Raw genomic sequence first — 18,802 nt, 5'->3', positions numbered from 1 at the left:
CGCGAGGATGGTGGCGCGTAGCTGCACCCTGTCAGCCTCGCAGTTTGCATACTCAACTCTCAATCGGTGAGGACCGTAGCACATAGCTGGATTGTGTTAGCCTAGCAATTAGCGTACTCGAGTCTTAATCGTTGAGGATGGTGGCGCTTGGCTGGACTATTGATTGGATTGAGCTTTTATCCATCCCTATTTCCAATCATTAGGTCAGTGAGAGGAGATGTCCTCTTGGTGACAATTTAAAACTATTTTCCCCAACCAAAATCTAACCTCGTTTCATCATGAGCTGGGTTATATAGTGTGTCAAGGCGCTAATTAGTGCACCACCAGGCTTCTTGTTCTTTTGGTCAGTATTATTTTTCATGTTTCTCAGACGGGTTGTGTTGTGACTGCGAAGACAAAATCCTTGTGGGCCATTCTCGAAGCCCGGATGAACAACATATTTGGTGTGAGAATGTCACACACGTGATGGGAGAAATGACCCTTGCGCGTTTTTCGCATACTTGGTAATACATTTGATTCTGTTGTTTCCAATGTTAGGTCATTATCAAGAGTTTCTCTTTCTATCGGTTGTACTATTAGAAACTACAGATCACATTATATGTGATCAAGTATTTGTTGTCATTATTGATATCCATTACATACAGTACATATATAATTAGCAATTACGTGTGTACGTATGTAAAACGTATTAGGTTTGAATCACAATTTAACGAGATAATGCAATGAACGAAAGATCTATTGATTAAAGATTTAAGGAATCGTGTCAAAGTTCAAAAAGATGAATGAAGCTCTGCTAGAAACTGATTGAGGGCGGATGGAGGTAAAGTGACAGATGCAAAGGCATCTGCCAGATACGTTTCATCCAGCATCTGTTATTTAAATTAGTCTCATCAGTCACCTATGCTGTCTAGGTGATCAAGCTGACTTTTGAGGATTTTGACCTGGAGCGAGGCTACGACACGCTGACAGTGGGGGATGGCAATGTGGTGGGGGACCAGAAGACAATTTTTCATGTGTGAGTGACGCAGCTGAGCCACACTTCTGACTTCTCTCTCCTTAAGATCAAATGTTCTTAAACAGATTTGTGTTGTATTCAGAATCTACAATTTTATTGTTGTTACTTGTTACTTGCCGTAATCCTTAGTTTCTATTATTTATTTTCTTTTTGGCAAAGCTAATTGATGCAATTGTGCATGTGTAGTCTATAGCATGTGTTCGAAAACATCAGAAGCCATTTATTGACCATTCAAAACGACCACTGGAACTTGCTAAATTGCCGGAGACCGTCATTAGACACCAAACACCTTCCAATTACCGTCAATAAAATTGGAACCCTTAATCACTTACCCTTCATGTTGGAATTCCCAACTAATTAGAATTAAGTTAAAATACTATTCAAATCGGGGCAAATTACTTCTATAGCACTGACTGATCTTTTACAATTGTTTGGAAATGGGTTATTTTTCCTTATTTTCTTGCTTGCATCAATTATTAGGTCCGCCTTCTAGACTCAGTATTTTAAATTGATATATAGTGCCAGATTAAGAAGAAAATAAATGAAAATTAATAAATGTGTTTATTAGCCTGTCAGGTACCACCACTCCGGACCTTGTGGTTAGTACCAGTCAACAGATGTGGCTCAATTTCAAAACAGATGATACCAGTGGCTCTCTGGGCTTCAAGGTGTCTTACGAAGGTAAGAGCTGCTTGAAAGGTGCACGTCTGCTCCTGTGAGTGGGGTGTCTGCATTGTAAAGTGGTCATTGTCTTATGTAAATGAGGCTAAATCTGTTACTTTGACATCCTCCTGAAGGGTGATCAAGGTCAAGTGGTGCAAGCTTTCAAGAGATTGTTGCTTTAAGAATCCATTTACCTTTAGCTGCATTGCAAGTCGTTTCCCTCGCCCACAGATGCTTGTTTTTCATCAGTAAAAATAACCCAGAAAGTGGAACAGTATGCAGAAAGCAAATGTAATTAAAACAATGACTTCTGCTTAATGAAGGGGAAGATATGCTTTGAATTCCTTCAACTCTATCTAATTTGCATCCTCACTTGTTTGTAAACCCTATCAATACTATTTACCAATAAAGTATTTGCAGTACACTGTATATCACTTTACCAATGTGCTGCACTGACTTCAGTGTTTTCAATAAAACAATAAAAAAAAAATATATATATATATACATATATATATATATATACATATATATATATATATATATATATATATATATATATATTTTTTTTTTTTTTATTAGGGATTTTTATTTATTTGCAATATGTGTATCAAATCAAACCAAATCCAATTGTTCCACTTTCAAAAATATTGAGTTACATATTGAATATTCTTTTATTGGAGAGATATATCTTAGAAGTTCATTCAATGTAAAATTTCACAAAAAAATTATTGCATTGTACCCTTAGAAATTAGCTGTACGATATTGAACCAAAATAAATGGTTACACTTTAAAATCAAACCGACCTTGAACCGTTTCACACCCGATATACTGAAGACCATATTTTGTCAAGTGGAGTCAAGCCAGTGTGTGTATCTCTTCATAAAAGACAAATCTTTATTTAAAACAAAATAATATAAAACTCATTCCTAAAACTAGATGCCATCTTCAATTGTGAGTTGAATGTACGACTACACAGTGCCCTGTGCCCATTAAGACTTTTGGGTGTCTCCCAGTATTTGGCAAATAAAACCCTTTTGTCATTCTCTGCCTCATGAGATCTCATCAGTTTTGTTGTTGACGGTAATGTGAGTTTGAGAGCCCATTAGAACGCTTGACTGGTTCTGTAAAGCCAAACAGACAGGGGTAACAAGCATGCCATTACGGCCCTTCCCTTATTCATAAGAAGCAAATACTGTTGATACTTGATACAACGTACACAGAGGAATCCAGAAATACACATAAGCATAGACAAACACATAGTCCATTTGCTTAAAATTCTATTGAGCAGAATTCTTTTGTGGGCAGAACACGTGCAGAGAGAGGTCTGTATTTGCAAAACATCAATGTTATTTCAAAACTCAAGGCAGGTTATCTCCGATATGGCCTATTTTGTATTCAATACGCAATCTAATATTTTCAATGAATTTGTGCTGCTTCACTTCTGATCTGAGGAACAATGAACTGATTGTTAAAAACAGGTTACAATACAACATTTCAATGATGTGATTAAGAAAAACAAAACATGCATACGTGCCGCCCTTATTTACCTATTTATTTTGTCAACAAAATACAATGAGCTGCAATAAAATGAACTTTATATAAAGGTCACAATGGTTGGTTATGAACGTCAATGTCAGAGGAATTAATTGTTTAATCTTCCCAACAGAAATCGACCAAGGCAGCTGCGGTGACCCCGGCATACCCGCTTACGGTAAACGAGAGGGGACAGGGTTCCGTCATGGGGACAGGCTGTACTTTGAGTGTTTGCCTGCCTTCGAGCTGGTGGGAAAGAAGAACATCACCTGCCAGAAGAACAACCAGTGGTCGGCCAAGAAACCCAGCTGTGTTTGTAAGTTCCTGCCTTGCGCATGTATTCACATGAACACAATGAATTTGTGCACATTAATATGCATGACGGGTGCAGATGAGCACGGGGCTGTTGCATAATAAATGGTCTGATTATCTCCACAGTTTGCAGGGAACCAATGTGAATTTTGAAACAATATGCTTGTTTGTTTTGTAATTATCACAAGGAAAGACAAACAGAGTTGACCATGCAACATTTACCCGTTGTTGTATAACTGACAACATAATAGCCCGTACGGTAATCTCTGTTATCAAGATACATTTGTAATTGAATCTTGATATATAACCACATGGTTTAGTTAACAATAAAGATATATTTTATAATTGACACACAAGAGTGAAATTATCTTCACAAAATCGTATTTTCGGCCCGTACTTTTTGAAATAAACAGCAAGGGGCGTCTTTTTAAAATTATACAAATTAACGCTGACGGATCCTCATCTTCACCAGTGCTGTTGCTATTTTTGGCTCCCCACTGTTGGCATTTATGCCAACAAACATTTTCTTTCGCGACAGAGCTTTGCAAATGCTGTTTCTGAGGCAACATCTCTTGACTTTTTCAATGTAAGGCAAATTGTCCTGAAGACATCGCGCTTTGGGTAATATGATGTTGCACAAACCAGAGATTGTTGTCAACGCTCAACTATATTGTCTGCATGGTGAAATACTAATTGAATGGTTGAAATAATTTTCTATTTAGCAATTGACCTTTATTGCATTCATTGAATGATGAACAGGTCATTGCGTGCCATGATGATTATTCTTTTATTCCTGTCTGGTAACCTTCTTACTGCTAAAATGACTATGAACTGAATAGAATATATCTCACTAATATAATTAGTTCATTTTTCTTCACTTCACTTTCTTCTCTGCATATTTTCTCCTACCTCTGCGCAGTTTCCTGTTTCTTCAACTTCACCACACCCTCAGGGGTTCTGTTGTCCCCAAACTACCCGCAAGAATACGGCAACAACATGCACTGTGTTTGGCTGATCATAACCAACCCAGAGAGCCGGATTAATTTGGCTTTCAACGACCTGAGCATGGAGAAACAATTTGACTTCCTCTCTATTAAGGATGGAGGAAAGGTATTTTCGATTCTCAAATCAAACTTCTGAAAAGTTTAATTCTTACAATCTTTATTGGTCTTTTGCCAGGCTGAGTCTCCCATTCTGGGAACCTTCTCCGGTGACGTTCTCCCACCTCCCCTAACGACCAGCGCCCACGTCGCCCGCCTGGAGTTCTTGACTGACCACACGTACACAAACAGAGGATTTAACATCACTTTTACGAGTAAGTATCAAAGGTGATAAACCGTATTAAAGGTTTACCAGCAGGCCCGGCTGGAATTTATGTTTTGTATTCTAGATTGTGTACTTGCCAATGCATAGGCAAATGAACCTCATAAATCAAGCTCTAACAATGAGCCACCTATCTCCCACAAACTCCTCTACCTATATGCAACACACTCACACTGCAAGTGACTCCAAGGAAATGACAAACTCCCTGTCTTTTTTTGTCTATACAAAAGCTTGACATCTAAATAAATCTAGAACAAAGAGGAAGAATCCTTAGCTGACAAACACATTGCGGCAGTGCTCATTATATTCTATTCTGGGTTGCTGCTGACTTCTGAGGCAAAATCCAGATGGGTTTTGCACACGCTGGTAAACCTGTTTCACGGATATACTGTACTATAGTGCGTTGTTGTTGTTTTTTTCCCCCCTGCAAATGTGTTGCAATCATTGCATATGCACAAGTGTGTAATGCACCTGAACATGGAATTCCAAAATATGAATTATCCATGCCAAAGTCTTGAAAGTATGACAGCTGTGATCTCAGGTCTTGCCACCCCAGAAACGAAGTATGTTGCTAAATTGGCGTTGGAACAGAATCGCACAACAAATAGCAACTCTGTCTATCTACGCACATACTTTAGTGCTGATAGCTTTAAAGTGTGAGCCAGTGTTTGAGTTCACGTGCCTCAAAAAACACTCCTTCAAATTTGTCACCAACTTTTCAAACATTTTCAATTGGTTGACGAACAAATCATTTGGTGTGTTTGTGATTGTTTAATAATTTAAAGTTACTGTAAAATCCTGTGAATAATATTCATTTTTTGAGTTCTTATACAGGGGAATAATAAGATACAAAAAAGTTTCATATTGTTTATATGTTACCAGTACCTAAGCAGTACCTAGGAGTTGTAAAAGAAAAAACTAACAAAAAACACAAGATTTATAGAGTATTTCTTACACGTTGCTTCACATACTGTAATTACAAATACATTTAACAGTTTTAAAAATCAAAGTAAAGAAATACAAAATTACTAAAAGCACTAAAGCCTGTATCCCACGGAGGAGGTAAACAATTTAACATTTGCGAAGTTAGAGAATGTTAATTTCTCATCAAGGTTAATCATGGCATGTTCAAGGTCATAACGTTCGCTAAACATTGGCCAGACATTCATTAACAGTTTTACAGTCTTAGTTTTCATCATCATTCTTGAGCGCGCAAACAGTCCCAAATGTTCGCTCCCTCAATGGGATACGGGCTTAAAAGAGCGTACAGTGCAGGAACAAGATGATTGAAAACATGATTTTAAAAATACTTTGAAATACCTTACCCATATGTATGAGAAAATAACATCGTTTTTAACCTGAATTTCAAAGTATTTACACTCTATTGGTATGCTTTGAATCTTTATCCATTCATATTATTCACCTTGGGGCGTAATATACACGGGTGAACTGTGTTATACATACATATAAATGTACAGAGACAAATAAGGACTTTTTAATGGTGATTTTGGACGTGCGCATTATACACGGGGTGCATATTGACGGGATTTTACCGTATATTCCTAACAACAATCCCAAAATCATTTTGACCTTAACAAAGGCAACACAAATCACCCCGCCGAGAAAGGGACTCCCCAGTGGAGCCGAATTGTGAAAAGCACATAGCGGCTCGTGCATTATAATGAGAAAGTTGTAAGGGGTGAATATATAACTAATACCGCCTGGTGACAGGAGCTGTCAATTGAAGGTGCCGCTTAGTTCCAGAGGACAATGTCATCTGACGACAAGACAGTTTTCCCCCCATCATTCACGTTAATTAAGGAAGCGCCAAACTGCATTGAAACCATTCGGGGTGTGTTAATAAATAACAGCATGATGGATGATGTGCGGCTCGCGCTCTGTTTGGGTTCAATGAATCCATGTGGGGGATTCATCAACACCTACGTGTCACCGAGATGCGTGTATGGCTAAGAGTTAGTGTGAAAGTAGCGCAGGTGATGCATTGGTTGACCCTTCTTTGTTCCAGGGTTTTGACTCTAACGACTGTTAGTGTGTCTGCAGTCGAACCTGCTCAATTCTGCTTTGATGTATTTCAAAACATCACAACAAACAAATCTTTTTTTTGGGACATGAGAATTTTGCAACCAAATATTGTGCTTATGTCTTTTGTATCTTGTAGCATTTCGTCACAATGAGTGCCCCGACCCAGGAGTCCCGGTTAATGGGAAGCGGTTTGGTGAAAGCCTTCAGCTGGGAAGTTCCATCTCATTCCTGTGCGAGGAAGGTTTCGTTAAGACCCACGGCTCGCAAACCATATCCTGCATCCTCAAGGATGGCAATGTGGTGTGGGACAATGCCGTTCCACGATGTGAAGGTATGAAATCTAACTTGTTTTCTTCTTCGAATGACTGCAGCTGGTTTGGATTGTAAACCAGCTCAACTAGAGAATAATTAGTTTTTATTTAAGCTTACATACATATACATTCATATAAACACATTCACAAAGCAAAAAGGAAGGAAGTACTTACTAAAAAACAAACTTTAAAAAATACTAAAAGAACGTACGTTGACATTTAAACACATTTACAAACAAAAGATTTACCAACATTTGAAAATACTTGAAACTATATTCAACGTGTATTCTAAAGCATTTACACTTAGCACGTAGCTGACTTTTCTGTTGGTGGCAACTTACTCCATTTGGAAGCAGCATATCAGTTAAATGCTACTTCACCATGTTTGCTTTGAAACCTGGTCTCCACTAATTGACCCGAGTCTGCGGACCTCATTTTTCTATTCTATTTTATAATCAATATTTTACGGCAAGGTTGTTTTAATTAAATTTTTATAAAACAACCATCGCCAAATCAATCAATCAAATACAAGTACTGTATAACAAATAGTGCAGTGCATAATACGGCTTCTAAAATAAATATATTACAGCTCAAATATTTTCTAAACTGAGTTATCAACTTCAAGACTGTATTTATTTATTTTTTCATTAAATTACAGTTAGTTTTAGTTATTTATGTAAATTAAGATGTAGTTTCATTTAGTTATCTTTTTTAATACATATTTTGTAAACAAAAAATACTTTTTCAATTTGAGTTTTAGTTAATTTTATTAAATTTCCTGAACTGCACCAAAGTGCATCAACTCGAGGTCTCAGGATAGGCAGTAAGAAACAAAGTGTCAGTGCCTTATGACACAATATTCCCTTTTCTCAGATCGAGGGTGCTGAAAAACATTTGCAGACATGTTTAAGGAAGAGTATCATGCAATCACACGACTGTGTCATGTGTGCACCTGTGCCCGAGCCGCTCATGCAATCGGGTCATGCTCCTTGGAGAAATGGCTTAACCTTGCCGTGAACTGTCACCAATTTCCATTTGCAGTAAAATAAATGAGACGAGCTGCGACTTGATGCATGGGCTCATCTATGCGTCGTGTCACATATGATCCAGCAAAGACGTGCCTAATTCCAACTGGACATGCTCTGTCTTGTCCTTCTTGTAGCCCCCTGTGGTGGAGAACTGAAGTCTCCCAGTGGGATCATCCTCTCTCCCGGCTGGCCAGAACTCTACAAGGAGGCTCTTAACTGTGAATGGATCATTGAAGCTCCTCCAGGCTACCCCATCAAGATCATCTTTGACAAGTGAGTCACCCTTTGTAGCAAATGCTGTCTTTTATTTTCATCATAACATGTTATTTCCTGGTATTCTTTTTGTCATGTTCCCCTTTTCTTATGGAGGGCCAAAACTGCCCAAATTAAACATAAATAAAAAACTAAATAAATAAATCAATTAATCAATACATAAATAAATAGATAAATAAAAGTGAAACAAAAAAAAATATATATATATAAACAACTTACTTCTCTTTACTGCATGACTGATTTATGTTGTACTTTGTATACAGCAATGTTTGTTTTAAAGTGCTTAATAAATAAAGTTGAGTTGAGAATTACATATCAATCAAGAAATAAAAACGCCCTGCTATCACATTTATTTATTTCATGCTGCAGACGCTCTGTCACGTCGAAATGTTATTCAAATGAGGCGTGTCTTTGGTTGGGCTCTATTCTGTTTATATATTTATATATATATATTTGTATTTATTTTTATACTTTGAATCTTGTTATTTATTTATTTTTCTTTCTTTATTTATTTAAGGTTGTTTTTATTTCCATTTCTATATATATTTTTTTTAATTTAATGTATTTTTTATATCCATTTTTATTTTCACTTGAATTCATTTATTTAGTCTTTTTTTTTTTTTTTTGGGTCCTCTATACTTCCTAGGGGCAAAGCTGTGCAATGCACATTACCATATACCCCCCTCAACTAGGTTGCCATGTTTTATTGATTAAGTTCCCATAAGTATTTGATCCCTTTATATGATACTTGATCCCAAAGGGAGTGCCACATCCTTTACACGAACAGGAATCATACACACAAAAGAAGACATGCAAGTCGTTGTGCATGCATTTTCTATGCGAGTCTGTCAAGGGACAGCGGAAAGACGCGGGGATGTAATCTGCTGCGATGGTTGTGTGCTAGAGTGAGAGACCGCGACAGCGTTAGAGTGAGAGCGACGGGAAGATGTCGGATCAAACGCGACATTAGCGTTTCACCAAGGCTCATCCTCATGTCCTCATCCCGCGCCTTGATAGCACGCCATGAAAAATGAATCCAACATAAATGTTTGTTCGTCTATCATTTTTATGTGGCATCAATAAAATATCACAAAACACTTCATTTAGATAACACAGCTCCAAGTCAGGGCAATTTATTCGGGTCTTTTGAAGATGAAGTGCCTCGGCTTGCAAAAGGCAGAGACAAACTAGGGATGTGCGCACGCAGGGTGTCGCGCACACTCAGGGAAACATGCCAAGTAGCTTAAAATAAATCTGTAAATTTTGAATAATTCATTTGGTCCAGCTGTTTGTTTGTTTTTTTGTTTTTTTTCCAAAATCAAACTTACTTGCAAAGTTAGAGTATCTCACAAAAGTGAATACACCCCTCACATTTCTGAAGAAATGTAGTCAGAGTGTAAATGTATTGTTCCCTCAAAATAACTCAAATCACACCTGTTCATAGCTAAACCCCGGCAACAAAAATCTGTATACATCTAAGTAAAAATGTCAAAAGTAAGCACAGTTAATCATTAAATAAAAAATCTTTCAAAAAATAAAATAGATTATACCATAGTAATAACATAGTAACATATATAAAAAGTCATTAAGACTCTCATTTTTTATTTTGCTAATACCACTCCTCTCCGCCCGTTGCTAATCACCCAGTTTATGTATACAATTCCCAACTTCATTTAAACGAATCCTTCAAAAATAAAATTGATTGTAACATAGTAATAACATAGTAACATATATAAAAAGTCATTAAGACTCTCATTTTTTATTTTGCTAATACCACTCCTCTCCGCCCGTTGCTAATCACCCAGTTTATGTATACAATTCCCAACTTCATTTGAACGAATCCTTCAAAAATAAAATAGATTATACCATAGTAATAACATAGTAACATATATAAAAAGTCATTAAGACTCTCATTTTTTATTTTGCTAATACCACTCCTCTTCGCCTGTTGCTAATCACCCAGTTTATGTATACAATTCCCAACTTCATTTAAACGAATCCTTCAAAAATAAAATAGATTATACCATAGTAATAACATAGTAACATATATAAAAAGTCATTAAGACTCTCATTTTTTATTTTGCTAATACCACTCCTCTTCGCCCGTTGCTAATCACCCAGTTTATGTATACAATTCCCAACTTCATTTAAACGAATCCTTCAAAAATAAAATTGATTGTAACATAGTAATAACATAGTAACATATAGTAAACAGCCAATTTGGCTAATAACACTCCTCTCGACCCATTGCTAATCACCCAGTTTGTGTTTACAAATCCCAATTTTATTTAAAAAATAATAAAAATTGATTAGAACATGTAATATGTAATGAATTTCTTCACGCCATTTCCTCACCTTAGGTTTCGCACCGAGGTCAACTATGACATCCTTGAGGTCCGCGATGGGCGTTTCCCCTCTTCGCCGCTGATTGGAAGCTACCAGGGCACTCAAGTTCCCCAGTTCCTCATCAGCACCTCCAGCTTCCTGTATCTCCTCTTCTCCACTGACAAGAGTCACTCTGACATCGGCTTCCGAATACGCTACGAAAGTAAGAACTTGCTTTGTTGAACTTGGTAATATAAAGTTGACGCCTGAATATCGCATGCGCCCTGAAAGGATCTCATTTGCCTTTAGGCGGACCCAAATTAGATCCAAGCGGCAGTAAGAGGTGAACACAGTCCCCCGTCTCCTAAATACAGAAGTTCCTGTTGGAACATTGAGAGTTTGGAAAGTACATGAGCTGATTAAACAGTCAAATAGACTCTTCTGCACTGACACAATTGGCCACCAGATTCTCCTAATTTCATCTTGTTGGGCTCACAGCAAAATCCCTTTGCAGTTCCTCTGTAGGTAAATCTTTGTAAAGCATGAATAATTTACTCTGAGCCCCACTCATGCGGAAATATGCGGAGTGGAAAAGAGGACTAAAACTTCTCATTCGTTTGTCGAAAGAGGATGCTCCACTAAATAATTAATCAGGGCTGCTTCAAAAAAAAAATTGTGCTGCATTTAATAATTCTTTGCCCCCTGATTGACCGAATGAAATTCAGGGAGTTATCTCGTTGGTTCTGATTCTGATTTGCACCCTTTTCTCTGCAGCCTTGCAGCTGCAGTCAGATCACTGCGTGGACCCGGGCATACCTGTCAACGGACTGCGGCACGGAAACGACTTCTACGTGGGCGCTCTGGTGACATTTAGCTGTGACGCGGGGTACACGCTCAGTGATCCAGAGCCTCTGGAATGTGAACCCAATTTCCAGTGGAGCCGCCCACTGCCTAGCTGCGACGGTACGCTCCACAATGTTGAGCTAAAAATGGAAAGTTGCATGCCAGGTTTCCTCCTAGTCACAAAGCTCGGCCTGTTTCTGTGTTGTTTTAGATGGAAAAATCTATATATTTTAAAATCTTCCACCTCATTTCGTCATACATGTTTTATATACGGACAGCAGTGAGTTTTTGTTTTGATGTCTTCCTCAACTATAAATGTTGATTTTTGCACACAATGTTGATGATAGCAATCTATCTGATTTTTTTACTTGCTCATAAATGTACCAGGGTTATAATAGTTTAGGAATTTTCCCTGATTGGGTGGATCGAGATCGGACAAGATTTACGCAAAATCAGTGATCGGCTATAATGTCTTAATTTGCCCGATCGATTGATGACGTCATTGATCGGCTCCACGAAATAAGAAATGACTTGTTATATTTCATGTTCATCAGCATTTTTTTGAAGATTCCCTCTTGCATTCCGATTAACGTCAATTAAATGTGGGTTAGTTTTCACATTATGTGTGTTAGTTTTCATTACTTTTAGTTTCCCCAAGAATGCTTCATTTTAATTTAGTTTTTTATTGGTTTAGGATTTTTTTTTTTTGTGCATTTTTTGTGTGCATGTGTAAAAATAAAGAAAAGTATTGTTTATAAAAACTTAAAACAACAACAACGTTTTAAAAACAAACATCCACAAATCAAATACAGGTATTGTATAACAAATACAGGTATGGTATAACGTTCCACAGACTTTGAATAATACTGCATCATAATGCTAACGTCTTAAATAAGGCTAGGCTCGTCTCACTTTTCATCCCTTGTTTGCCAAGTTGCCAACTTCTAAAATGGATTTGTGGCTTGAACTCCTAAAGTATTACACAGAAAGTAGTATTCCAAGAGAAGTATTCCACGTATAACGCTACAAGCCACTTGTCCACTTGTTTTTAGCTGTAAGTCATAATCACATTGGATGGATGCTTGCTTGCTATCTAGCTAGCTAGCTAAGATTTTGTTAGTAGTTTTAATTATTATAATTTTTTTATCATTTTGGTTTTTATTCCGTTTACAAATTTTTTTTTTCAATTTTTGTTTTTACCTTGAAGTGCATTTTTACAATTTGCTGTGTCCATCTACTTTGGTTTGTCCTTTTGAACGTACCTGTCTGTTCTCATTTCTCTTCTTTGTTCACATGTGATGTCCCCATTTTTCTTTTTCTTTTTTACACCAGCACTGTGCGGGGGTTACATCCAGGGCAACTCTGGCACCATCCTGTCTCCCGGCTTCCCAGACTTTTACCCGCACAACCTCAACTGCACTTGGATGATCGAGACCTCCCATGGCAAAGGTGAGCAGAAGAATTCTGTCGACATGTTGGAGCAGTCAGAATCCATTTACCTTACAATGTCATCTACTTCCCATCTTAAGTGGCCTTTATGCGTCACCGAACAAGCTGTCATTGTGTAAGAGAGCAGGACTGATAGGCTGGCCTAAGGCTATGGCGCCGGGGGAAGGCTCAGCAGTCATGTCGCCGTTGGAATAGGGCTCGGATCAAATTGACACAGACATTTTTTTTCTTGTGGCTATAATGTTTGAATTTACAAAAAATATACATTGGAGAATCTTCTCAGCTGATACATATTGAGCGTTTACGAACTGAAGAATCATAAAGTGCCTAAAAACTGAAGTAATATAAAAAGTTTTTGTCCCATTCCTTTCAAGGGGTCCAGTTTAACTTCCACACTTTCCATCTGGAGAGCCCTCACGACCACTTGTTGGTGACGGAGAACGGCAGCTTCTCGCAGCCCCTGTGGAGATTGACCGGCTCCACGTTGCCGCCACTTCTGAGCGCCGGGCTGTTTGGAAACTACACGGCTCAGATTCGCTTCCTCTCCGACTTCTCCGTTTCATACGAGGGGTTCAACATCACTTTCTCTGGTGAGCATGGCCTCCATTATTTGATTGATTTGCAGATATGGCCATGTGTTTGTAGGAATAAAATAAGAGTTTTGTCTAAGGAGGGATTTTGTGCCTTTACATACAGACAAACATTCATCTTTTGAATATCCTACTCCTCAATTTAGGAATTGTTCAACAACAAAAAAACACTGTAAAATCACTTTGACCCAGGGGCAGCATATACAATGAAAACAGCAAGAGGCCCCAGAATTGAACCCTGTGGAACACCATATGTTCAGTTATACATTTGAATTCCTATTGCACATATTTGTCCAACAACTTTAACTCATTCATCTCAGCCATTTTCACTGAAGCAACCCCGTTCACTCACGGCTGTTTGACTGGATTTTGAATGATTTTGCAAGGCCCGCAGAATATTGTGTTCTAGTGCTGTAAAAACATGTAGATTAGTGTCTCTTCTTTCATCAGGAAAAAAAAGTACATTGTTTCCATTTTGCATTAATTAGCATTGGAATATAGCTAAGTTTCATCATCATTCGCAAACCTGTTGAAAACACTGGGAAAAAGGAGATTGTTGCAACATGGCCCTGGATGATCTTTTATACTCTGCTGCCTCCTGTTTTTTTTTAATAACTACCATTGCTTTAAGCGACCTCTTCAGGTCAGAAGCTGCATCAAAGCCTTCTGTATGCTCTAACATTAAAAAAAGAGATAAAAAACACATACATACTTTTTGGGGTTTGAATGAGTTAAGAACTACTGCACTAAAAGACGTTACCACTGTTAGTATTATTCAGTTTTGATGTTACTTTTAAAGACTTAGTTGTTTATATAACAACCATCTTTTTATCATGGTGGTAGAATTTTTTCCATTCGCTCTCAGAACAATAAATTGAGTGTTTATGTTTGTGTCTTTTTCTCAGAATATGATCTGGAACCATGCGAAGATCCAGGAATCCCCGCCTACAGTACCAGAAAGGGCCTCCAGTATGGAGTGGGAGATGCCCTCATCTTTTCCTGTTTCCCTGGTTACAGACTAGAGGGTCCTGCAAGAGTGGTGTGCTTAGGGGGTAGGAGGCGGGTCTGGAGCTCCCCTCTGCCAAGGTGTGTTGGTAGGTGGTCACATACTTTATTTTAGCTTTCATCACCCACTTATACCCTTACATTGTCATTGCCACCAACAACGGACATTCGCATGCACTCAAATAGCTTAATCTTTGTTTTTTAATTCTATTCTATCAAATTTATTCTGAATTGGGGGGGGAAATGAGGACCAGGAAGTTTGGGATGCTCTCACTTCTTCTTACGCACTGAATGAAGCAGACATCGAAGGGAAAAACTAGTGAAATAGTCCTGGAACTTTTCTGACACACCTCATACAACGCGTTTTCCTCAAATTTATTCCGTGAGTATGGGTGAGAAAAATAATTTTTTTTATTTAACATAAGTGTTAATTATAGTCAGATTGCACTGTGATTATGTTGATGCACCTCTCAACATTCCGTTCTGGGCCACATTCCTCATCTCACCCACCTCCGCTTATTTCCCTATGCATGACAGAATAAATACATACTGTATGTGCTGAGCTACAATCATATAGCGATTGACATGTCCTCTGCTCTCTCCAAATCCTTCCACTTTCCACTCTTCCTCTCCCCTTTCCCTCTCTTTTTCTCAAGCTGAATGTGGCTCCTCCGTGACTGGCATGCAAGGGGTGCTTCTCTCCCCCAACTACCCCGGTTACTATGGCAACAACCACGAGTGCATCTACTCCATCCAGACGCAGCCGGGCAAAGGCATCCAGCTCCGAGCGCGAGACTTCCGACTGGAGGAGGACGACCTACTCAAAGTGAGAGATGGGGAAGGAGTTTCCCTCCCCGCGTGTTTGCAGCCGTGTTAGCGTGGATGCTCGACCACCGTTGATCATCTTAATAACGATCCCCTCCCATTATTCTGTGATTGTTTTTTTCAGGTGTTTGATGGCAGCAGTAATTCGGCTCGTCTGCTCGGAGTGTTTACAGGCAATGAAATGCTCGACACAACCCTGAACTCCACCTCGAGCTCCATGTGGCTGGAGTTCATCGCCAACGCAGAAAATACCAGCAAAGGTTTTGAGCTACACTTCACCAGTGAGTAACAGTCTCTCTCTCCTAGAGGAAAGTATGTGGGTTTTTTTGTTTGAATTAATAAATGTTATCAAAATAATATCACCCTTCTACTGCTTTATAACAGTAGCAATAGAACCCCAATCTGTCGCATGCATAGTCTTTACATGCATCAAAAATAATAGTTTACAAATAATTAAATATAGGAGGTAAAAATACTGTACACCCTTTTACTAGCACACATCAAACAACTGTAATTTAGGAAATATTTACATAAATATTAATTACAATGTCCAAACATGGAGCATTATAAAATAAGGTCAACTACGACCTATCATCATCACGTTTTCAACACACTGACGTGTCGGTAGACATCAGCGTTTTTAAAAGGGAATTGTGACAGCTATAGATGAACATATTAACGTTGATTGTACGCTCGCATACTGTAGACAAAGTGTTATCTAGCTTAACCCATTCACTGCCAACACAGCTAAAATTGATCTTTGACGTCGATAGCCGTTAATGGCAGTGAATAAGTTAAAAATGACAGGGGCCCCTGAATTTTTTACCATTATAGGATTAATATTTCAGGTTTAAAAAAAAGACATTATTTAATATATATATATATATATATATATATATATACACACACACACACGATACAATAAAAGTTACTTTTTAATCTGTAACTGGCAACTCTGATCATGTTTCACTCAATCAAATTCCATAATGACCTCCAAATGTCCTGTCCATTCCTACCTACAACCCGTTTGACTTTTTCGCCCCCACCAAGGCTTCGAGCTGGTGAAATGTGAAGATCCCGGCATCCCCCAGTTTGCCTACAAGCGAGAAGACAAGGGTCATTTTGCCGGGAGCACTGTGTCATATAGCTGTGACCCCGGCTACACCCTGAAAGGCCCCGAGGTGCTTACTTGCCTGAGGGGGGAGAGGAGGGCATGGGACAGCCCCCTGCCACTTTGCGTCGGTGAGTCAGATCATCATTCGTCCGGCTTGAAAATGTTTGGCTTTGGTTGCCAATATGCGCAGCTGGTGATCCTCAGGCAAAGGTCTGGTCATAGTTGTGTGGTCAGGGTTATAAAATGTTTGGTATTTGGTGTTAGTGGCCTCTGGCTCTGGAATAAACTGCAAAGGCAAAGCAAGCAAACCATCATCCATTTTAATTAATTGAAGTTCATGGACAGTTCACATTGTACATTCATTTATTCGTTTGTATCTTTTAAGACTTTACAGCCACAGATAGCATACCTTTTGTTATTTTTGTGTGCCGAGTTTTCTATATTTATGATGTGGCAGCCAGAAATAATGTCAGTTGTTGCTTGAATGCATAATAATGAGATGCATTTGTCAATTTATAATAAAAATATATTTCTCCTTTACCTTCATTGCTAGCTCCTATATAATATCATTATTTTTGCTTCACTGTGAGGCCTCTTTATCGTAGTCTTTCTGTAACTCGCTCATAGTTGACTGTTGTATTTCAGCGTAATTGTCCTGTTCTCAGAATGTAATTGTTATAATTTTTCAGTCTCCATTTGTATGAAGGAGCTATTATGCTCTCAGAGGAATGTCGCTTGTATTCCTCTTGTCAGATGAGATATCACGTGAAATATAACCAAACTACTTGCAATTTTAGACCCACAAATGCCTTCTTCTCTTTCTAGCTGAATGTGGAGGCACCATTAAGGATGAGCCCGCCGGCCGGATCCTCTCTCCGGGGTACCCATCTCCGTATGAACACAACCTGCACTGCGTGTGGACTGTTGAGGCTGCGCCAGGAAGCACTATTAGGTTTGAACAATGCTCTTTGGTGGACTTGCTACTAGTTTGATTACGTTATTGGCTTTGGTTCAATGTACTTCCATTTGTGCAGTGGTATACATCACTCAGGCGGGCTGTCATCAATCACCTGCGAGCTGATGTTGGCCTGTAGTTGACTTACTTTTAGGTGGAAAAAATACTACCTTTGATTGCTTCTCTAGGGATTATTAAAGAAAGAAAGAAAAATACACACTTGTGAAGAACATGATGAGGATGTACAGTTTTGCATATCTGACTTCTCATAATAATAATAATAATTAGAGCTGTCAAAATATGTCAATTAATCGATGATCAAATTAATTGACAACTATTTGAATTTCCGAGCAATGGTTTGGAGCCATTTTTTTTAAATTCTCTAAATCATCTGTTTTTACTTTGGAATACAATGACCGAACCGGTAACAAAGGACAACATCAACCCCCCACTTCTTCTTCTTTTTCTAAATCACTATATAAAAACGAAGTACAAAATAACTACCAATCACTAGTTAATAAACAGTGATCAGGGAAAAAATGCTCTTGTAATACACTGAATTGCAAAATTAGATTAGTCGATAAATCGATTGAATAATCAATAGATTAATCGATTATAAAAATATTTGATAGTGGCAACGTTAATAATAATAATAATAATAATAATAATAATAATAATAATAATAATAATAGTAATAGTAGTAAATTTACAGAAAATGGTGCTAAGATGAAACTCAAGATCCCCAGGACGGACCCCTGGGGCACCCCTGAAGGGGACAGATGTTATATTAAAAAAAAATTAAGACATGTAGTCTGTGTACAGAATATAATCTTTAGCAGTTTAAGACATCCAGCATCACAGCTGTTATCAACAAAAACATAAACCTTGTGGGACTAATAAGGACCACATGATTTTGCTTTCTGTCACTATCGATAGCCCTTATTTGGACACAATTTTACCAATATTATCATTTACTTTCTATCGACATGAATTATGCACTTTGTTTTTGTTCAAACAAATGTCATTTGTTTTGTTTACCTGTCTGGGGAATGCTTTAGCTACTGCTTCAAACTTGTCACTCTTAAAGGTTGTTATGTTAAAGATCCAATTTGGCCTCACAATGCACATAGAATAACTTCAAAGTTTCTACAGAATTATTTTAAGTTTTCAGTTCTCTAACCGTTTGGAAGAATAG

The 18,802-nt window shown here is 38.1% G+C and overlaps 1 protein-coding gene across 1 annotated transcript in view; it reads left to right on the top strand.

Annotated features, from left to right (window-relative positions):
- The window catches only part of csmd2 (CUB and Sushi multiple domains 2), a 172,471-nt gene that overhangs the window by 88,979 nt on the left and 64,690 nt on the right, over positions 1-18,802 (top strand). The window contains exons 11-26 of the mRNA XM_086062042.1: positions 912-1,015; positions 1,584-1,696; positions 3,345-3,527; positions 4,443-4,633; positions 4,703-4,838; positions 7,026-7,220; positions 8,363-8,501; positions 10,862-11,049; positions 11,601-11,789; positions 13,002-13,118; positions 13,493-13,708; positions 14,614-14,802; positions 15,370-15,539; positions 15,663-15,819; positions 16,589-16,780; positions 17,478-17,604. Of these exons, the coding sequence (XP_085918168.1) occupies positions 912-1,015; positions 1,584-1,696; positions 3,345-3,527; positions 4,443-4,633; positions 4,703-4,838; positions 7,026-7,220; positions 8,363-8,501; positions 10,862-11,049; positions 11,601-11,789; positions 13,002-13,118; positions 13,493-13,708; positions 14,614-14,802; positions 15,370-15,539; positions 15,663-15,819; positions 16,589-16,780; positions 17,478-17,604 (2,606 nt within the window). The remainder of the gene's footprint in view (positions 1-911; positions 1,016-1,583; positions 1,697-3,344; positions 3,528-4,442; positions 4,634-4,702; positions 4,839-7,025; positions 7,221-8,362; positions 8,502-10,861; positions 11,050-11,600; positions 11,790-13,001; positions 13,119-13,492; positions 13,709-14,613; positions 14,803-15,369; positions 15,540-15,662; positions 15,820-16,588; positions 16,781-17,477; positions 17,605-18,802) is intronic.

Source organism: Leptonotus elevatus, chromosome 19, assembly GCF_054856555.1.
Source record: "Leptonotus elevatus isolate MCC_2025b chromosome 19, RoL_Lele_1.0, whole genome shotgun sequence".
Classification (NCBI taxonomy): domain Eukaryota; kingdom Metazoa; phylum Chordata; class Actinopteri; order Syngnathiformes; family Syngnathidae; genus Leptonotus; species Leptonotus elevatus.
The sequence above is the reverse complement of the archived record's forward strand: the minus strand, read 5'-3'. Positions and strand labels throughout refer to the sequence as shown.